Source organism: Bos javanicus, chromosome X, assembly GCF_032452875.1.
Source record: "Bos javanicus breed banteng chromosome X, ARS-OSU_banteng_1.0, whole genome shotgun sequence".
NCBI classification, from domain to species: Eukaryota; Metazoa; Chordata; class Mammalia; order Artiodactyla; family Bovidae; genus Bos; species Bos javanicus.
Window position 1 is genome coordinate 77755156 of NC_083897.1, and position 23568 is coordinate 77778723.

At 39.7% G+C, this 23568-nt stretch overlaps 1 protein-coding gene across 2 annotated transcripts in view; it reads right to left on the reverse strand.

Moving 5' to 3' along the window:
• Positions 1 to 23568, reverse strand: part of UPRT (uracil phosphoribosyltransferase homolog) — a 30248-nt gene extending 6680 nt beyond the window's left edge. The window contains exons 1-4 of one of the 2 annotated variants that reach the window (XM_061409677.1): positions 23015 to 23568; positions 5782 to 5824; positions 1591 to 1660; positions 210 to 272 (exon numbers count right to left, since the gene is read on the reverse strand). In XM_061409677.1, coding sequence (XP_061265661.1) covers positions 210 to 272; positions 1591 to 1660; positions 5782 to 5824; positions 23015 to 23391 — 553 coding nt within the window. In that variant the 5' untranslated portion in view covers positions 23392 to 23568. The remainder of the gene's footprint in view (positions 1 to 209; positions 273 to 1590; positions 1661 to 5781; positions 5825 to 23014) is intronic. The other variant, XM_061409678.1, reaches the window with a different exon arrangement.

The window sequence follows — 23568 nt, forward strand, 5'->3', positions numbered from 1 at the left end:
GGCTTGCCCATGGGGACACACCACTAGGGAAGATGCTCTGCAATTAAAATTAGCCAAACTCGGCAATACATGGGCCATGATTCAAAGGCACTATGAGGATAGACAACACAGGTGGTGAGATTTAAGCTCAGGAGACAAGCCTGCCTCTCAGAAAACAGCAACTGTATCTAAGAATGCAGAGAGACAAAGTCACACATACACAAACCTACCGCTTCTCATTATGCTGACCCCACAATTTCCCTTTTCAAATTTCACGCCTTCATACTTGTACCCTGTTGGGGAATAAAACCAAATAATTTATCTTTCATCATTGGAGCAACTATTTATTTAACAAAGTATCTATGGTTTAAAGTAGATGGGCACAGAACAACTCTTGTCCAAACACACTGTATAACATCTTAGGTTCCCTGTGAAACCAATAGGAAGAGTCATGATTTTTCATAGTTAATTCTTCATAAGAAGCCTGTGGGAATAATTGGGAGAGGTAGACTTCATCGAGCAGGAATAAGCCTTATGATAATTACATACACGTTTCTTAAATTGAATTTAGAGGAGAATTGTTGCATTCCAAGAATGTTGCTGCTGCTGCTGCTATGTCGCTTCAGTCGTGTCCAACTCTGTGCGACCCCATAGACAGCAGCCCACCAGGCTCCTCTGTCCCTGGGATTCTCCAGGCAAGAATACTGGAGTGGGTTGCCATTTCCTTCTCCAATGCATGAAAGTGAAGTCGCTCAGTCGTGCCTGACTCTTAGCGACCCCATGGACTGGAGCCTACCAGGCTCCTCCATCCATGGGATTTTCCAGGCAAGAGTACTGGAGTGGGGTGCCATTGCCTTCTCTGTCCAAGAATGCTAGAAACCCCATAAATTCAAACTAGGAGCCCGCTGTGAGCCACAGCAGAGAACCTCCTTATTCCTGTCCACTTTTATTAACCTGCATTCTGTGTTTAAAAGCAGAAGAGAAAGACTGAAGTAATTATCAAGACACATTCATGCCTTGATCTCAGACTGAATTTGTATCAATTTTGATGCAGCAAGGTTAATCCCTAATTTTCACAAAATCAACCTTTGGATATAACAGTTTCCATTATTTAATAAAGAACCATATCAGAATTTCAAATCCCTAAAATAGGGATCCTTGACTGTTCTCTATTAGAGCAGAACAAATCTAAATACTCTTCTCCAATCCTCATCGTTTTTATTTTCTTTTTTACTTTTCTTTTTTACCTGGAGCTTCCATTGCTAAACCACCCCACACATTTGTTAACACCAGCATCTTCCCCACAAAGGTGAAGGTAAGCTGACAGCAATTCTTAGCTCTGGTCCCAATGTGCCATCATCAAAGGTAACATCCGAATGTTGAAGAATATTTATTAACCTTTAACTTAAACTGACAAACAAGCTATGAACAAAAGTCATTCACATAAATTTCTTTACTAAATGTCCCCAAATTTAATAAGTTGTTTAAAAGAACAGCTCCATGCAGATGGCTCATTTTGCATACTGATTTACTCAGACTGCTTTCTTCTCATTTTCCCCCAATTCCACCACAGAATTTTTATGAGAATATGAGAGTAACAGCCCTGATTACCTGTTGGAGTGGTCACCATGCATTCTTCATATGGCAGCTGATTCAATCCCTCTTCCACAACAAGTCTGATCTAGAGAGTCAAAGGAAGAATAATTTGAGAATTTGCTAAGAATCTCCTGTTAGCTGTTAGCCTCAGGAGTTTAACACCGGGCAAAAGTCAGCAACATACTAGGCAAGGATTTAACTTACAGTAGTAGGAAGGGCCGGAGAAGGCAATGGCACCCCACTCCAGTACTCTTGCCTGGAAAATCCCACGGACAAAGGAGCCTGGTGGACTGCAGTCCATGGGGTCTCGAAGAGTCGGACACAACTGAGAGACTTCCCTTTCACTTTTCACTTTCATGCATTGGAGAAGGAAATGGCAACCCACTCCAGTGTTCTTGCCTGGAGAATCCCAGGGACCGGGGAGCCTGGTGGGCTGCCATCTATGGGGTCGCACAGAGTTGGACATGACTGAAGCGACTTAGCAGTAGCAGTAGGAAGGGCGACCCTCTCATGTGTTAGATTCAGTTCAGTTCAGTTCAGTCTCTCAGTCGTGTCCTACTCTTTGTGACCCCATGGACTGCAGCATGCCAGGCCTCTCTGTCCATCACCAACTCCCGGAGTTTACTCAAACTCATGTCCATTGAGTCGGAGATGTCATCCACCATATCATCCTCTGTTGTTCCCTTCTCCTCCCACCTTCAATCTTTCCCAGCATCAGGGTCTTTTCAAATGAGTCAGCTCTTCTCATCAGATGGCCAAAGTATTGGAATTTCTGCTTCAGCATCAGTCCTTCCAATGAATATTCAGGACTGGTTTCCTTTAGGATGGACTGGTTGGATCTCCTTGCAGTCCAGGGGACTCTCAAGAGTCTTCTCCAACACCACAGTTGAAAAGCATCAATTCTTCGGCACTCAGACTTCTTTGTAGTCCAACTCTTACATCCACACATGACTACTAGAAAAACCATAGCTTTGACTAGATGGAGCTTTGTTGGCAAAGTAACGTCTCTGCTTTCTAATATGCTGTCTAGGTTGGTCATAACTTTCCTTCCAAGGAGCAAGCGTCTCTTAATTTCATGGCTGCAGTCGCCATCTGCAGTGATTTTGGAGCCCAAAAAAATAGTCTCTCACTGTTTCCAGTTTCCCTATCTATTTGCCATGAAGTGATGGGACCAGATGCCATGATCTGAGCCTTCTGAATGTTGAGTTTTAAGCCAACTTTTTCACTCTCCTCTTTCACTTTCATCAAGAGGCTCTTTAGTTCCTCTTTGCTTTCTACCATAAGGGTGGTGTCATCTGCATATCTGAGGTTATTGATATTTCTCCCAGCAATCTTAATTCCAGCTTATGCTTCATCCAGCCCAGAATTTTGCATGATATACTCCGCATATAAATTAAATAAGCAGGGTGACAATATACAGCCCTGACATATTCCTTTCCTGATTTGGAACCAGTCTGTTGTTCCATGTCCAGTTCTAACTGTTGTTTCTTGACTTGCATACAGATTTCTCAGGAGGTAGGTCAAGTGGTCTGGTATTCCCATCCCTTGAAGAATTTTCCACATTTTTTTGTGATCCACACAGTCAAAGGCTTTGGCATAGTCAATAAAGCAGAAGTAGATGTTTTTCTGGACCTGTTAGATTTTCTGTTAGATTCAGAGATAGAACCAAATGTCAGGCTGCTTGCTGCTAGGTATCCAACCTTGGTGAGGCACGTGATTGTCACTAAAAGTCTCAAGTATGCCTTCTGATTATCATTCAGTTAGTCCAGGCTATATTATGAGAAATGCAAAACCACAGCAAGTGCAAGAGTCATGGCTGGAACACTTGGACATAATACACTTCTGGTAACTGGAAATAGTGCCCACTGGGAACTGCTTTGCCTTATTTAGTCTTTGAAATTGTTAAGTTGGATGCTTTTTAACAAAGGCCCACCATGATGCGAAATAAATCCTGAATTTCTTAGGAGGAAATAAATGAGTGGATGGAACTGAACCAATTTACTGAGCTTGAAGTAGGATACAGTTGAATGTATTAGGACTTCCCAGCTTAAAGAAAAAAGGCTCCTAATGATCTTAATGTGTACAGAGCAAAGAATCCATCAGAACTACAAGGAATATCCTCCAAAACCCATCAGATATTCCTATGAACATCCAGAGGCCACTACAAAAAGGCAGTGCTGAGTCTGTAGAGCACATTTTCTCCAATCAGTATTACATTACTGATTAAGAACAGCAAGGAGAAATGTCAAGCCCTATGCTCTGTTATCACAACAAAACACCCTGCTGCTGTTAAAATGATAAATGTTAAATGGGCTGCACTGTGTCAACCTGGAGTACCAGAGGGTCCAGGAACCTCATGAATACTGTGTGTGTGTGTGTGTGTGCATACTCACCTCTAGCCACCACCATCTGTAGAGATTAATGTTTCTTATGAGCAAAGTACAAAGAAAGATGAGGATCATTTTCTTTGAAGAGCCTTGTTTTCCTTCTAGTAATACTCCTCCAAAGAGTCTTACCACCTGCCCATCTCCTCCAACTTTGGGACAAGAATTAGTGTGTCCAAGATTTACAGGAGAACATAAACCAGAAGAAGGGTTTAACCTCTTCTCAAGAGTTAAAATTCAAAATCTGAGTGCCAGGAAAGCCAATCCTGACAAATTCAGGACAGAATTAATGTCAACTATAACAGGACCCCTGTGCTAGAAGAGACAGTATACTAGAAATCCCCATCATCAGAAACCTCAACAGCTCCAGTCCCTACCACAACCACAACTGACCTTCCACACCCCGCACCCCCAATATCAGGACCTTCACATCTAACTTCAGAGAACAGAGAGGTCCAAAATTACCATCCACTCAGGTGAATTTTGCCCCGGGTCCTTATTATCTCATTTGACTAAGATATAATGCCTGCCCTTTCAAGCAAGCATTTGATAATAACCATGATCTTAATTCCTATGTTCTATAGGAAAATGGCACAAGGAGAGCAAAAGGAAGAAAGAGAGAGAAATCATTTTCTATCAGTGAACACCAAGATCTCTGTTTCCCCCCACAGCAGCCACTGACACAACTGTCTTGAACCCTTTGGTTTGATAAAAGCAAAAAGAATAACCTATCACTCCAAGAATGTCAACTACATTTATCTTGATGCAATCCAAGGATTTTTACTGCCCCTGGAAGCTCAAATAGAAGTGGCCTTTGAACCAAGAATACATAAAAGTCAAAAGTAGAATATGTGCTGTCTATACTCTTTTGGAATAAAGACTTCCCTAGGAAAAATGCAAATGAAGAGTTTCATACCTCCCCCTATACAACATCATCACATTCCCTTTAATAATCTATCTTCTACTATCTAGTATCTGGTTATAACTATAAGCTTAATAAGTCACTTTTCTTTCTTTCCCAGACTAAACAATGAGAATAGTATTTATACTGTAAACCACACAAGATCAGGGACCATGTCTTTATGCTTTACCACTGAATCTCCTCCCACCTACAACACAGTCTGGCACAGTGTCTGACTCACATGAGTTCAATGTATATTTCACGAAGTGATGAATACTAGGAACCACAGTAGAACATCTGTCAACCTCATTCCAAGCACGAAACAAACTTAGATATACACACAAGAAGTAAACAGGGCTTACCTAAGACAGCCCAGTTTGGCCTGAGATCCTCTCAGATGACACTAGCTAAACAGAATTGGGCTTGGTCAATTCTTAACAGGAATTCCCTATGTGTAGACAGTATCCACATGTGAAGATACTACAGAAAATAAGAGGCAAGATAGATATCCATCCCCATGTAAACTATAAGATAGCTATTAGCTTTTGTGCATTCTATGGACACCACAAGGGTAACTACTAGGTCTCTTTACATCTTTGGTTTCCTTTTAATTTACTTCACTTCACTGACCTAAGAAGAGGTACTTAAGACTGAGGATCAAGTTACCAAGATCCACTTGAAAAGTAGTGGTACATCAGAACTATAGACAGTGAGTTCGTAGACAATGATTTGAGGTGAATGGAATTGAGGCAGAGTTTTAATGAAAGAGTAGAAACAACACTTGCAAAGTCTAGCAAGATGTTACTTGGTACCATCTCTCTCAACCTCAGAATGTTCTCAAACAAAAAGCCCCTTGGGCTACTATGATTCTAACACTAGGAACAACAATGAAATGAAGATTGAAAACCTCCATCCACCTACCAAACGATCCGCAGAAAACATGAAGTCCCCTCTACTGGCTGTCCTAAAAAAAAAAGTACAAGTTTTAGTCTAGATTAGAGCTTTAAAGTGAAATATTACTTAACATATATACAGTAACACAGATATTAAAACCTATTACATGATAAAAGCTTACCTGTAATAGACTATTATTGAGACATGATATTTTTCACTAGGATTCAGGAACCTAAATGGAATGACTTGATATTATTGAAAATGCTCATCTGATATCATTAGAGACAGAAATTGAAAAGATCATGTAGTCTCCCACTGAACTGCTCAAGTATATACTCTTCAACCAGGAGATGAACAAGTTCCTCCTGGAAAATGGCAGCATATCCAGAGCTTAAGTTAAGAAAAAAAAATTGCAGTAAGAAAACCAGGTTCTCCCCATTCTCACGCACCATTCATCCCAATTTAAAATGCTTATTACCAACATAAGTAACCATCTACTTTGCCTCTAATTCTTTCTGGAATGAGAACTGTACAAACAAGTTAATCGTCTATTTTTGTTATTGCTTCCAAGAACACATAACCTAATTAACAAGACCTCTTTTGCAAACTATTGATAAATTGTTCCATTTTTCAATCAAATAGCTTATTCCATAGATCTTTCTACCAATTTCCTGTACAATTCCTTCTGGTCAGTATTTTCAGATCCTGAGGTACCCAAGTAATAATAACCCAAGGTTGCACCCACCCACAAACTGTTAAAACAGCCAAAAGGGAAATGTTATAAGGCTGACATTTTTTTCTTTTGTAAAAATGTATTATTGTTCCTTCTCCTTCTCTCATGTAACTTAAATGATCTGACTGATTTACAGTTTATATACGTAATAATCCCCATCTGCCTGCCCATTGCATACCTAAAATATTCCCCAACATAGCATCAAAATGGCATATGCGAGCATATATTATCTCAGTATACCATTAATCACAACTCTTTTTCAAGCTGCATTTATTTCTCTGACAGGAAAAAGCAATGAAATATCCCTTACACAAATGGAGTTAGGTTTCTTAGAGTAACCACAGTTCTTTCATTATTACAGATACTAACTCTCTAAAATATAGCAAGAATATACATCTAGGTCTGTATTCTTTATATATAAATACTCCCTAAACTCAGAAAACTCTATCCACATGACTATACACAGAGAGCTCATTTAAAACAGGCTTTAGGGGCTCCCCTGGTGGCCCAGTGGTAAAGAACTGCCTGCCAGTGCAGGAAACACCAGTTCAGTCCCTGATCCAGGAAGATTCCACATGTAGTGGAGTAACTAAGCCCATGTGCCACAACTATTGAGCCTGTGCTCCAGAGCCCAGCAGCCACAACTACTGAGCCAATGTGCCACAACTACTGAAGCCCACACACCCTAGAGCGCATGCTCCACAACAAGAGAAGCCACTGTAATGAGAAACCCCCACATGGCAGCTACAGAGTAGCCTCCACTCACTGCAACTAGAAAAAAGCCTACATAGCAACGAAGACCCAGCACAACCAAAATAAATAAATAAATAAAACAGGCTTTATTTTATGTATTGCAGTTTTCAAATGAAAATATACTATTACATCAGCACCTTTCATTTCTATAATAAGTCTTCACAACATGCTTGTCAAAGAAGTAGAAGTCAGTGAACCACACACACACACAAAAGAAAATACTGAAGACTACTACCCTGTTTGGTAGACCTACATAAACTTGTCTAAACAGCCAGAACACAGTTTTTCAATAAGGTAGGAAAGTCTGGATTCTTTAAGAAAAGTCTTAAAAAAATATCCAGTAATATATTTTGAGAACACACCTGAAATACTTGTCTTTAATTTCTGATCAGTTACACATAAATATATTACAAAGAAAAGTTATATTAGGTTAAGAGATTGGAGTTGTTCAAATTCATTATTTTACTTTAGAATGAAACATTTTAACATCTTCACATTCTCCTTAAAAATATCAGCTTCAGTTGACAACTTTTGCATGATAAACATTTCTCTACATTCCAAAAAAAGTACACAATGTGAGAACCTAATAAGAACTATCATCTCTTGATAGTTATTTAACTTCCAGTAAAACTCAGTCATCCCACTATAAACAGTAATTACTAACCTATACACTGCTGTTTTTGACAGACTTCAGACTCATTCCATTCACTTTGAATCAATTTAGAAATTAAAGTAAAGCTAGAATACAGTAAATTGGTTGCATTTTGAACAAAACCCACAGTGTTCTTCAATATCCACATCTAAATCCTTTACATTGTTAACACCAGAGTTTCATTAAGCAGATATTTCCTGTTAGATAAATCAAGTTGCATATAATCTCTAGGCCTCTACTTTAGACCCAACACTGGACTAAAGTATGTGTTAATAAAGATGTTTTAATGTAAACCAGATCCCAGATCTTATTCACTCCATATACTTGGTTTCAAATCATAACTCTATTCACCTCTGTCTCAAAACCATTCTTTAAAAAAATCTGTGATACTGTAAACAAAGTTTTGAGAGACATTTTAATCATTTTGTATCTGATAACTTTCCCAAATAAAATCTAATACAAGATCATCACAAAACAACAAACACACTGACACACACCCCTGGATTATTGTATAATATATTCAAATATTTAAACAGTGATATCCAGGCGCTCATAATTCAAAGCACAGAAATCTAATTAATGTTGAGTACCTTTTAAGTTGTGTGAACTCCAAATAGGATTAATAATGCAGACCTAACCATATCTGACCGGAGAAGGCAATGGCAACGCACTCCAGTACTCTTGCCTGGAAAATCCCATGGACGGAGGAGCCTGGTAGGCTGCAGTCCATGGGGTCGCTAAGAGTCGGACACGACTGAGCGACTTCCCTTTCACTTTTCACTTTCATGCATTGGAGAAGGAAATGGCAACCCACTCCAGTGTTCTTGCCTGGAGAATCCCAGGGACGGGGAGCCTGGTGGGCTGCCGGCTACGGGGTTGCACAGAGTTGGACACAACTGAAAAGACTTAGCAGCAACAACCATATCTGAGAAAAGTGCCAACTTATCCTGACACTTTGCCCAACAAAAGTGCCACACATCTGTAGTAACAAAATGAAAGCCAAAGATACCATTAAAAAATATATATATTTCACAGTGAAACAACAAAAGAATGAGAATCACGCCAGAAACCATATCCTCACTTCAATGTGGATTTGGCAAATCGGACTCTTCCCTACTTAAGACAGTGTATAAAGCACTTTAAAGTTTCCAGGGAAGCTACAGTAATTGAATATAGTTTAAAACATGGACATCTCAAAGCAGACCCAAACCAAGATGAAATCAGGAGAAATCTCTGACCTTTCTTTCAAAATGGGCCAATAGGTATTTACTTATCATCCACAATATATGGAACTATGAGAGGAATGTTTTATAATATGAAAAAATTAAGACTTCAAGTAGAGATCTTCTCCTCTCTTCTTACTAGACCTCACTACTACTACTAACTACTTTGCTCTTGCTGCTACTACTACTACTACCACTACCACCACCACTAGAGGAATTCTCTAGTATTTTGGAAGACATCCTTTCCTGGGGCAATTACAACTTCAATTTCTAGAGCAGAAACTGCCATTTGATCACTACATGCTACTTATCTGTTCAAAATAAACTTGAAAACCTCACCTCTTGATAAGAAAAATAATTTTAATAACTGTACACACACGCACAAGCATACAGATTTATTTACAAGCATTTACTTAAATGGTCCAAAAGTAACAACAGGTAACAGTAATATACATATATTATTCCCTTTCCCACAGATCATCATTTGTTAAAAGCTTCCTTGGTGCTAAGTACTAAGCACTTTTGATACATTATCTGATCTAATCCTCATATAATCTTAACAAGTAGAGTCTGCTATTATCAATACCACTTTTTTAGTAATGAAAGTAGAGAGGCTTACAGAGATGAAGAATTCCAAGGTTCTCCCCAGCCTGAAGCTAAGTCCCTGAATAAAGCTATTATCTATATTTTGCTATAATAAGGGAATGTTTACTAAAAAGTAACCAGTTTTTAGGTGTATTTTAATGATATTTATCTCCCTGTGAATCAGATGGGCATTTACAAACAATGCAAATAATGAAATAAAGATTCTGGCAGGCAAATCATTAAAATGTTCCTTTTTAAGATGGAGAAGCTACTATTATAATGCGGCTTGTAAAGAGTTTATTGTTGTTGTTGTTCAGTCGCTCAGTCATGTCCAACTCTTCACAACCCCATGGACTGCAGCACACCAGGCTTCCCTGCCCTTCACCATCTCCCGGAGCTTGCTCAAACTCATATCCATTGAATCAGAGATGCTATCCAACCATCTCATCCTCTGTCATCCCCTTCTACTGCCTTCAATCTTTCCCAGCATCAGGGTCTTTTCTAGCTGGTTCTTTGCATCAGGTGGCCAAAGTATTGGTTTCAGTTTCAGCATCAGTCCTTCTAATGAATATTCAGGATTGATTTCCTTTAGGATTGACTGGTTTGATCTCCTTACAGTCCAAGGGACTCACAAGAGTATTCTCCAACATCACAGTTCAAAAGCATCAATTTTTCAGCACTCAGCCTTCTTTATAGTCCAACTCTCACATTCATACATGACTACTGGAAAACCATAGCTTTAACCAGACAGACCTTTGTCAGCAAAGTAATGTCTGCATTTTAATATGCTGTCCAGCTTAGTCATAGCTTTCCTTCCAAGGAGTATGAGTCCTTTAATGTCATGGCTGCAGTCACCATCTGCAGTGATTTTGGAGCCCCCCAAAAAATAACATTTGTCACTGTTTCCATTGTTTCCCCATCTCCTTTCCATGAAGTGATGGGACCGGATGCCATGATCTTTGTTTTCTGAATGCTGAGTTTTAAGCCAGCCAGCTTTTTCACTCTCCTCAAGAGGCTCTTTAGTTCTTAGATTTATGCCATAAGTGTGGTGTCATCTGCATATGAGGTTATTGATACTTCTCCTGGCAATCCTGATTTCAGCTTGTGCTTCATCCAGCCTGGCATTTCACATGATGTACTCTGCATATAAGTTAAATAAGCAGGGTGACATTATACAGCCTTGACATACTCCTTTCCCAATTTGGAATCAATCCATTGTTCCATGTCCGGTTCTAATAGTTGCTTCTTGACCTGCATATAGGTTTTGCAGGAGGCAGGTAAGGTCCCATCTCTTTAAGAATTTTCCAGTTTGTTGTGATCCACACAGTCAAAGGCTTTAGCACAGTCAATGAGGCAGAAGTAGATGTTTTTCTGGAATTCTCTTGCTTTTTCTATGATCCAACAGATGTTGGCAGTTCGACCTCTAGTTCCTCTGCCTTTTTTAAATGCAGCTTGAACATCTGGAAGTTCTCGATTCATGTACTATTGAAGCCTGGCTTGGAGAATTTTGAGCATTGCTATGTTAGCATGTGAAGTGAGTGCAATTTTGTGGTAGTTTGAACACTCTTTGGCATTGCCCTTCTTTGTGAATATAAAGGATATATAATTAAGGTTAATACAAGAATACACCTTATTCAAATGATTAAATTAAAACCTGTGACTCATAACTTAAAAGACAATTTAATTTAAATCAAACCCCGTAAATACAAAAAAAGATTCAAAATAAGTAAAAAAAATAAATCAAACCCTAGAAGTATTGAATTAGGTACTATTTTTGAAAATGAGGATTATACACAAGGATTGCCTTTAGCATTTGCTGTGGGAGAAGTTAAGTCTGGGCATAAAGTTGCCACATTTAGCAAATAAAAATACAGGACACCCAGCTAAATTTGTATTTTAGAAGTGTGTCACATACAGTGTTTAGGATATATTTATACTAAGAAAAAGTATTCACTGTTTATCTGAACTCAAATTTAACTGGGAGTCCTGTATTTACCGAGCAACCTAAGCTAAGGAGGAAGAACTAATTCGGACTCAGTTTTAGCCCAATATGATCTTGTTTGTTTTTGTTTAAGCAACAGGTTAAAGGGAAGTAAAAATAGAAGCTTTTCTGGCAAGTTTAAACCAAAAAACTGTTTCACTAAGAGTTAATGTTTAGTGGAAGATCCAAAAAACATAAGCTCTACTTCCATGGTGGTTGTGGTAGTTTAGTCACCAAATCATGTCCCACTCTTGCAACCCCATGGACTATAACCTGGTAGGCTCCTCTGTCCATGGGGATTCTCCAGGCAAGAATACTGGAGTGGGTTGCCACGCCCTCTTCCAGGGGATCTTCCCAACCCAGGGATCAAATCTTCGCTCCTACACTGCAGGTAGATTCTTTACCACTGAGCCATCAGGAAGAGCAAGCTCTACTACCATAGCTACTTTTTTATGTTATCATTCAAAAAGAATAGCTCCAATGTTTGTCATGGTATGCAGATGATTTAGAAATTATTTTCCTCCTCCTCCCTTCCCCCTCAAAAACAAAACAAAACAACAACAACAAAAAAAAACCCAGTCTTGGAGCAAACCTAATCTGATGTGAAAAACAAAAACAAAAAATAGTTTATAGAGTGCTACCTGCCAAATACAAGTCATCAGGACCACAGCTCTTTAGAGCCTTAAGAATCTCATAAAACAGTGGCATTATTTATTCACACCTCAAGGCAGAGTTCAATGCAAACATTTGAGATCAGGTAGAAAAATAAGTTGTTCAGTAGCTCAGTTGTGTCCGACTCTTTGTGACGCCATGAACTGCAGCACACTAGGCTTCCCTGTCCTTCACTATTTCCCGGAGTTCGTTCAAACTCATGTCCATTGAGCTGGTGATGCCATCCAACCATCTCATCCTCTGTCATCCCCTTCTCCTCCTGCCTTCTATCTTTCCCAGCATCAGTCTTTTCCAGCATTGGAAAATACAACAGAGACATGTATAAAGAAGCAACATCCTCACTCCTGGCCTTAAGCCAGTTAGAAAATTCACACAGAAAACCAAAATCATGTCCATGATTTAAATAACTTGTAGGTCACAGTGTTTTCTGTGATTGACTTTTTGGTTTTGTACAAGTTGAAGGGGTTCTGAGATTTCTCCAGTCTCAGGGTGATGGCAGGCCAGGCTCTCTAGGCTGGCTCTGTGCAATTTAGAATCCCTGGTTCAGCCTATACCCCACAACCAAAACCAGTGAAATCACAATACGAGGGAGAATAGCCATTCTCCCATGGTCAGTGGCCCAGACTGAGTACAGCACAAACACATGTGGTATCTTAAAAGCTATAAGCACTCAGATTCCACCCAACTACTATTCAACTCTAAGGATGGGTTCCAAAAAAAAAAAAAAAGACTCCCCAAGCAATTCAAATGAACAGCATTGGTTAAGAACATTACCAAGACAAATGACTCAAATCACATCAAGCTGCCTTCATATTATGGCTGCACAGGATGTTCATCCATCCTGAGGTTAACGGTCTTCCCATCAGGTGACTAAAAAAGTCCACAAGGCTGAATGCGCTCCTTCTTTAATGCTATTTCATGGACTAAAATAAGATTGTTCAACTTTCATCCAAGCTGCCTGCTGCCATGGCAAAATCCCTTTGAGGGCAAATATACAGGAAACATGCAATAGTTCATGAAACAGCTTTACTTTAATGTTTCAGGAGACGAAAACCAACAACAACAACAACGGCAGTGCAGGGGGTGATCTTTTCAATACACTGCACTGCCTTATATATGAAGTCATCAACTATGTTCAAGCGAACTGTGCATTACACTCAGATTTTGCTGCGTTTAATATATAAAGGAGGCAGAAAGGGAAGGATGTGTGGTTTAAATCCATTGCAGCAACAAAAACTGTAAATGAAGCAGTTGTTTCTTTCTGAGTTCACCAGTGACACCTGTGTGACTGAGTAAATTATCTGATCATTTGATATTTAGATTACTGGATACTCAGAAAACCATTTCTTTGAAATTCAATAATACAACCAACATATTATGTTGCAAATACTGTGCAGTTCAAAAAAATAAACACATTTAAAATCAGTGCAATGTTCTCAACATTACCTGCTTTATGTATTTACAACATGCAGTCCTCTTATTCAACTCCATTTCTTCATGCCAAAGTCAATTTAGAAAGCAATTCCTTCAGTAAATAGATACTAAGGACCAGGAACAATAAAAGGAATAACAAGTACTCCAATGGCTTCCATCATGAGACAGTTCCATAGTGCATATACATAATGTCACATCAAAATAGAGAAGAGCATAAGGGTCCAAGGAAGACAGACTGTGATAGGTACGATAACTATAGCCATGTAAATATAGCTGCTTTAACCACCAGCACTCTACACCAGTCCCCCAAAGGGGATGAAACAACAGATCCTCTTTGTGTGAGAGGATACCAATTTTTGAAGATAAAGGAACAGAGGCCTCTATTAACAAACAGATTTGAGTAACAAAAACAAAACTAAGTGTCTCCATTCTAAATAACTAAACATTGATCCAGTTCAGTTCAGACGCTCAGTCGTGTCCAACTCTTTATGATCCCACAGACTGCAGCATGACAGGCTTCCATGTCAATTAGTTATCAAAATTAGCATCAATTGGTTATGAAAAATTGTAGTGAGTTTTTCTATTCTGTATCATAGCAGGATAAAAATTATCTAGGCTCTCTCCGTGTTTTTTTTTTTTTTTTTTTAATAAGAATGTGAGTTCTATATTTTGGAGATTAATCCCTTGTTGATTGCTTTGTTGAAAATATTTTCTCCCATTCTGGTTGTCTTTCATTTTGTTTATGGTTACCTTTGCTGTACGAAAGTTTTTTCTTGTAATTTATTTTTTAATTGAAGGATAATTGCTTTACAGAATTTTGTTGGTTTCCACCAAACATCAACATGAATCAGCCATATGTTCCCCCCCTCTTGAACCTCCCTCCCATCTCCCCCCTCATCCCACCCTTCTAGGTTGTTACAGACCCCCTGTTCCAGTTTCCTGAGTCATACAGCAAATTCCCATTGGCTATATATTTTACATATGGTAATGTAAGTTTCCATGTTATTGTCTCTATACATCCCACCCTCTTCTTCCTCCCCCTGCCTCCATGTTCATAAGTCTGTTCTCTATGTCTGTGTCTCCATCACTGCCCTGCAAATAATTTCATCAGTACCAAGACCTAAATATAAGACCAGAAACTATGAAACTCTTAGAGGAAAACATTGGCAGAACACTCAATGACATAAATCAAAGCAAGATCCTCTAGGACCCACCACCTAGAGTAATGGAAATGAAAACAAAAATAAATAAGTGGGACCTAATTAAACTTAAAAGCTTTTGCACAACAAAGGAAACTGTAAACAAGATGAAAAGACAACCCACAGAATGGGAGAAAATAATAGCAAATGAAACAACTGACAAAAGATTAATTTCCAAAATATATAAGCAGTTCATACAAGCCAATAACAGAAAAACAAACAACCCAATCAAAAAGTGGGAAAAGAACCTTAACAGACATTTCTCCAAAGACACACAGATGGCTAACAAACACATGAAAAGATGCTCAACATCACTCATTATTAGAGAAATGCTAATCAAAACTACAATGAGATATCACCTCATACAGGTCAGAATGGCCATTATTAAAAAGTCTACAAACAGTATATCCTGGAGAGGGTGTGGAGAAAACCGAACTCTCTCGCACTGTTGGTGGGAATGTAAATTGACATAGCCACCATGGAAGAAGGTACGGAGATTCCTAAAAAAAAAAAAAAAAAAAAAACACTAGGAAAAAAACCCATCATTAGTTAGTTCAGTCGCTCAGTCGTGTCCGACTCTTTGTGACCCCATGGACTGCAGCATGCCAGGCCTCCCTGTTCACCACCAACTCCCAGAGTTTACTCCAACTCACATCCATTGAGTCGGTGATGCCATCCAATGATCTCATCCTCTGTCGTCCCCTTCTCCTCCCGCCTTCAATCTTTCCCAGAATCAGGGTCTTTTCAAATGATTCAGCTCTTCTCATCAGGTGGCCAAAGTACTGGAGTTTCAGTTTCAGTCCTTCCAGTGAATATTCAGGACTGATTTACTTTAGGATGGACTGGTTGGATCTCCTTGTAGTGCAAGGGACTCTCAAGAGTCTTTTCAACATCACAGTTCAAAAGCATCAATTCTTCCGTACTCAACTTTCTTTATAGTCCAACTCTCACATCCCTACATGACTAATGGGAAAACCATAGCCTTAACTAGATGGACCTTTGTTGGCAAAGTAATGTCTCTGCTTTTGAATATGCTGTCTAGGTTGATCATAACTTTTCTTCCAAGGAGTAAGCGTCTTTTAATTTCAAGGCTGCAGTCACCATCTGCAGTAATACTGGAGCTCAAAAAAATAAAGTCTGCCACAGTTTCCACTGATTCTCCATCTATTTGCCATGAAGTGATGGGACCAGATGCCATGGTCTTTGTTTTCAGAAAGTTGAGCTTTAAGCCAACTTTTTCACTCTCCACTTTCACTTCCATCAAGAGGCTTTTTAGTTCCTCTTCACTTTCTGCCATAAGGGTGGTGTCATCTGCATATCTGAGGTTATTGATATTTCTCCCGGCAATCTTGATTTCAGCTTGTGCTTCATCCAGCCCAGTATTTCGTGTGATGTACTCTGTATATAAGTTAAATAAGCACAGTGACAATATACAGCCTCGACGTACTCTTTTTCCTATTTGGAACCAGTCTGTTGTTCCATGTCCAGTTCTAACTGTTGCTTCCTGACCTGCATACAGCTTCCTCAAGAGGCAGATCAGGTGGTCTAGTATTCCCATCTCTTTCAGAATTTTCCACAGTTTATTGTGATTCACACAGTCAAAGGCTTTGGCATAGTCAATAAAGCAGAAATAGATGATTTTCTGGAACTCTCTTGCTTTTTCGATGATCCAGCAGATCTTGGCAATTTGATCTCTGGTTCCACTGCCTTTTCTAAAACCAGTTTGAACATCTGGAAGTTCAAAGTTCATGCATTGTTGAAGCCTGGCTTGGAGAATTTTGAGCATTACTTTACTAGCATGTGAGATGAGTGCAATTGTGCAGTAGTGTGAGCATTCTTTGGCATTGCCTTTCTTTGGGATTGGAATGAAAACTGACCTTTTTCAGTCCTGTGGCCACTGCTGAGTTTTCCAAATTTGCTGGCATATTGAGTGCAGCACTTTCACAGCATCATCTTTAGGATTTGAAATAGCTCAACTGGCATTCCATCACCTCCACTAGCTTTGTTTGTAGTGATGCTTCCTAAGGCCCACTTGACTTTGCATCCCAGGATGTCTGGCTCTAGGTCAGTGATCACACCATCGTGATTATCTGGGTCGTGAAGACCTTTTTGTACAGTTCTTCTGTGTATTCTTGCCACCTCTTCTTAATATCTTCTGCTTCTGTTAGGTCCATACCATTTCTGTCCTTTACTGAGCCCATATAACCCATCAACCAACTCCTAGGCATATACTTTAAGGAAACCAAAATTGAAAAAAACACATGTACCCCAATGTTCACTGCAGCACTATTTACAATAGCTAGAACATGGAAGCAACCTAGATGTCCATCGACAGATGAATGGATAAAGAAGCTGTGGTACATATATACAATGGAATATTACTCAGCCATAAAAAGGTATGCATTTGAGTCAGTTCTAATGAGGTAGATGAACCTAGAGCCTATTATACAGAGTGAAGTAAGTCGGAAAGAGAAAGATAAATATTGTATATTAATGTACATGGAATGTAGAGAGATGATACTGATGAAAGTATTTGCAGGGAAGCAATGGAAACACAGACATAGTGCTTTTTTTTTTAAATTCTTTTAACTGAAGGAAAATTGCTTTACAGATATGCAAAGCTTTCAAATTCAATTAAGTCCCATTTGTTTATTTTTTTTTTATTTTCATTACTTAAAGAGATGGGTCAAAAAAGATCTTGCTGCGTAACTTAGAGTGTTCTGCCTATATTTTCCTATAAGAGTTTCACAGTGTCCAGCCTTACATTTAGGTCTTTAAGCTATTTTGAGTTTATTTTTGTGCATGGTGTTATGGAGTATTCTAATTTCATTCTTTTACATGGAGCAGTAGAGTTTTGCTAGCACCACTTACTGAAAAAACTGTCTTTTCTCCACTGTATAATCTTGCCTCCTTTGTCACAGGTTACTTGACCATTGGTGCATGAGTTTTTCTCTGCACTTTCTATTCTGTTCCATTGATCTATATTTCTGTTTTTGTACCAGTACCATACTGCCTTGATTACTGTAGCTTTGATTATTTGCAAAGCAGAAATAGAGCCACAGATGTAGAGAACAAACTTATCAATACCAACTGGGGAAGGGAGGGTGGGAGAAAGTGGGAGACTGGGATTGACATTTATACACTACTATGTACAAAAGTAGGAAGTCAAGAAACACCTGGAGTAACAGGTAAATTTGGCCTTGGAATATGGAATGAAGCAGGGCAAAGACTAATAGAGTTTTGCCCAGAAAATGCAATGATCATAACAAACACCCTCTTCCAACAACACAAGAGAAGACTCTACACATGGACATCACCAGATGGTCAACACCAAAATCACACTGATTATATTCTTTGCAGCCAAAGATGGAGAAGCTCTATACAGTCAGCAAAAACAAGACCAGGAGATGACTATGGCTTAGATCATGAACTCCTTATTGCCAAATTCAGACTTAAATTGAAGAAAGTAGAGAAAACCACTAGACCATTCAGGTATGACCTAAATCAAATCCCTTATGATCATACAGTGGAAGTGAGAAATAGATTTAAGGCCCTAGATCTGATAGAGTGCCCGATGAACTATGGAATGAGGTTCGTGACACTGTACAGGACACAGGGATCAAGACCATCCCCGTGGAAAAGAAATGCAAAAAGCAAAATGGCTGTCTGGGGAGGCCTTACAAATAGCTGTGAAAAGAAGAGAAGTGAAAAGCAAAGGAGCAAAGGAAAGATATAAGCATCTGAATGCAGAGTTCCAAAGAATAGCAAGAGACAAGAATGCCTTCTTCAGCAATCAATGCAAAGAAATAGAGGTAAACAACAGAACGGGAAAGACTACAGATCTCTTCAAGAAAATCAGAGATACCAAAGGAACATTTCATGCAAAGATGGGCACAATAAAGGACAGAAATGGTATGGACCTAACAGAAGCAGAAGATATTAAGAAGATGCGGCAAGAATACACAGAAGAACTGTACAAAAAAGATCTTCACGACACAGATAATCACGATGGTGTGATCACTGACCTAGAGCCAGACATCCTGGAATGTGAAGTCAAGTGGGCCTTAGAAAGCATCACTACGAACAAAGCTAGTGGAGGTGATGGAATTCCAGTTGAGCTATTTCAAATCCTGGAAGATGATGCTGTGAAAGTGCTGCACTCAATATGCCAGCAAATTTGGAAAACTCAGCAGTGGCCACAGGACTGGAAAAGGTACATTTTCATTCTAATCCCAAAGAAAGGCAATGGTAAAGAATGCTCAAACTACCGCACGATTGCACTCATTTCACACGCTAGTAAAGTAATGCTCAAAATTCTCCAAGCCAGGCTTCAGCAATACGTGAACCGTGAACTTCCAGATGTTCAAGCTGGTTTTAGAACAGGCAGAGGAACCAGAGATCAAATTGCCAACATCTGCTGGATCATCGAAAAAGCAAGAGAGTTCCAGGAAAACATTTCTTTCTGCTTTATTGACTATGCCAAAGCCTTTGACTCTGTGGATCACAAGAAACTGTGGAAAATTCTGAAAGAGATGGGAATACCAGACCACCTGACCTGCCTCTTGAGAAATCTGTATGCAGGTCAGGAAGTAACAGTCACAACTGGACATGGAACAACAGACTGGTTCCAAATAGGAAAAGAAGTACGTCAAGGCTATATATTGTCACCCTGCTTATTTAACTTATATGCAGAGTACATCATGAGAAATGCTGGACTGGAAGAAACACAAGCTGGAATCAAGATTGCCGGGAGAAATATCAATCACCTCAGATATGCAGATGACACCACCCTTATGGCAGAAAGTGAAGAGGAACTCAAAAGCCTCTTGATGAAAGTGAAAGTAGAAAGTGAAAAAGTTGGCTTAAAGCTCAACATTCAGAAAACGAAGATCATGGCATCTGGTCCCATCACTTCATGGGAAATAGATGGGGAAACAGTGGAAACAGTGTCAGACTTTATTTTGGGGGGCTCCAAAATCACTGCAGATGGTGACTGCAGCCATGAAATTAAAAGACGCTTACTCCTTGGAAGGAAAGTTATGACCAACCTAGATAGCATATTCAAAAGCAGAGGCATTACTTTGCCAAAAAAGTTTCGTCTAGTCAAGGCTATGGTTTTTCCTGTGGTCATGTATGGATGTGAGAGTTGGATTGTGAAGAAGGCTGAGCACCAAAGAATTGATGCCTTTGAACTGTGGTGTTGGAGAAGACTCTTGAGAGTCCCTTGGACTGCAAGGAGATCCAACCAGTCCATTCTGAAGGAGATCAGCCCTGGGATTTCTTTGGAAGGAACGATGCTAAAGCTGAAACTCCAGTACTTTGGCCACCTCATGCGAAGTGTTGACTCATTGGAAAAGACTCTGATGCTGGGAGGGATTGGGGGCAGGAGGAGAAGGGGACGACAGAGGATGATATGGCTGGATGGCATCACCGACTTGATGGACGTGAGTTTGAGTGAACTCCAGGAGATGGTGATGGACAGGGAGGCCTGGCATGCTGCGATTCATGGGGTCGCAAAGAGTTGGACACGACTGAGCGACTGAACTGAACTGATGTACAAAATAGATAATTAATGAGAACCTACTATATAGCACAGGCAACTCTACTCAATGCTCTGTGGTGACCTAAATAGGAAGAAAAACTAAAAAAAAAAGGGGATATAAGTATATGTATAACTGACTCATTTTGTGGTACAGTAGAAACTAGCACAACATTGTAAAGCAATTATACTCCAACAAAAAGTTTTTAAAAAGAATGTGAATTCTACACACAGTTAAATTCCTTTTACTGTTTCCTAATAGCTAAAAAAACCAGCACTTATGCAATCTGAACCATGCACAAATCTAAACATCAAGGCTTAAAATGCCTCAAATGCACATAGCTCTTCAGAATTTATAATAAATGTTCATAGACAGTATCTTGCTTTAGCCTCCTTGGAGTTTCATGAGATATTATGAACTTACTCATTTTACAAATAATAAAGCTGAAGCACAGAGATGCTAAGCATCTTTCCCTAAGATTACTCTGGATCCTGCTGTCTCCCTCCAAATTTCAGAAGAAAAAAAAGAAAAAAAGATTTTGCTTATGCCCAGGTTTACTATACCACCCAGGCTTTTCTGAGTAACGAAATAAAATCAAGTATTGATACTGTCATATAGTCATATATGAATACTGAATGCCATGACCTCTCCAAGTTTTATAAAAATTGTGAAATCTGATGAAAGCAAAGGAATCCTCATCCCATAAAAAGACATGTGCAAATGTTCATAGTAGCATTATTCATATTAGCCAAAAAATGGAAACCAAACCACCCAAATGTCTATCACCTGATGAATGGATACACAAAATGTGGTATATCCATAATAGTGAAATATTACTTAGTCAAAAAAGAAATAGTGTACTGATAGAAGATGGGTAAAGCTTGAAAATACTAGGCTAAATAAAAGAAACTAGTCACAAAAGGCCACATGTTGTATGATTCCATTTACATGAAATGTCCAGAATAGGCACACCAGTAGAGACAAAGTAGTTTAGTGATTGTCTAGGGCTCTTGGTAGGTTGGAGGGAAATGGGGAGTGACTGCTCATGGGTATGGGCTTTCTTACTGAGGTGATAAAAACGTTCTAAAATTTAATGTGGTGATGGTTACAAAGCAATGAACACACTTTAAATCCATTGGATTGTACACTTTAAAAGGTGTACTGTGTGTACATAAATATAGCTCAATAAAGATGTTATTTTTTAAAAATTACAAACAGACATACAAATAACATTTGCCAGATAATTTCTGAAGGTTTGCTAAAGCCCTGAAGCCCATCTACAGGTGCAACACAAGGTCCAAGACACAAGGTCAGTAACTCTTGCTCTATAGAAACAAGAATCATCCTATTTTCTTTTTTACAGATAAGTTTTATTTCAGTTCCCACTACCACAACTGCCAAATCTATGCCTCCTACTTTTTAAGATCACTACTTTATTAGTTCACAAGACCACAATTTTCAACACTGATTAATTAAAAACCCTTAAATAGTACTTTCACAAATATAACTTTAAGAGCTACAAAGAACTTTTAGTAATTGAGTGACAATTGCTTGAAAGACATAGCTGGAATTCAAACATATAAAAGATAAAATTTCTGCCCTCAAGTAGCTTAAAATTGAATAAGTGAGATAAAAGTAAAACAACAGCATACAAAACAGATGGTGAATCTTGCATTAAAAAGGAAAGATTAGCAAGGAAGAATGATTGAAGGAAAGCTTCTTGGCAGAGGTAGACATTTAATGTTGAAGAATAGGTAGGATTTGAACACACAGAGGAAAAGTAAAGAGAATTCCAGGTGCGAGCAGAAGTTGGGATGTTGTTTCAGAACTGTTCCTAGGAACCATGAAGAAGGGCCTTAATGTCCATCTAAGTATCCTGACTTTATTTGGTAGGCTCAGAGAAACCAAAGAAGGCTGCTGAGTAGGGCAGTTAGTTAATCAAAGCAGTATATTAAGAAGATTAATTGTTCAGTAATTCGGGGGAACATGTAGAAGAAAGAAAAACTGGAGACAAGGAAACAATTTGGGAATCTGTTAAACGTTATGAAGTGAAAGAGCTACGCTATCTGCCCTGTATCTGTTCAACGTAGTAAACCCATAACCCAGAAATTGTTGCTGCCCACGTGAAGAGGCACAGAGCAGATAGCACGTTCACCTGATTCGAATGACTGAGGAATCAGTCATTCAGTCATTCGAACGAATGAATGAGGAATCAGTCATTCGAATGACTGAGGAATGACTCGAGATAAAGAGGAAACCGAAGGTTACCTAAAATGCTTCCTCCCTACACAAAGCGACGTTAAGCACCAGTACTGGGAAAGAGAGTAGAAGGCCTGTGTCACGTGACACCGCCCCTCAAAGAAAAGGCCCTGCCCAGATCCCAACAGACCAGCTTCCCAACGCCAAGAACCTTAGCCAATTTCACTTCCAATCCCTGCCCACCCCCGCGAGACCCTCCACCTCCCCTACCCCTTCCGCTCTGGCTTACTTGTCCCTGATGATAGTCTGCAGCTCCCGGATCTGATCATTCATTGGCAGAAGCTTAAGCTGGGCCCCGATCTGCCGGGAGATTTCGCAGTCCCCTAGGAGGGAATCGCTGGCTGAAGCGTCATAGTTGCCAGTGCCACCGTTGTTTTCTGAGTTGAAGGTGGCGCCGCCGGAGGCCTGAGGGTCCAGCTCAGCCGGTACGCTAGAATGGGCGTGCCCGCTGAGGAGAGTCAGCGTGGCCGCGGAATCGCTGTTTCCCCCAGCGTGGGCCAGGATCAGGTCTCCAGCTTGCTGCGGCTCAGGGTTTTGGGTCGAGGCAGAGTTTACTTGCTGATTGTGACAGGGCATGGAGTCCGGACACCGTAACTCCGTGGCCATACACCAGGCCCCGGGCTGCCCCCGCAGCTACCGATCCCTACGGATAAAGAAGAGCAGGGAGAAAAGGACAAAGCTCCTGTGCTCTCCCAGACGTCCCGCCTCCTAGCAACCTCTAACCCTCCTCTGCCCTCTCACCCCCTGGCTTCCGCCGCTTCCCTTTTACGCTACGTCAAGGCC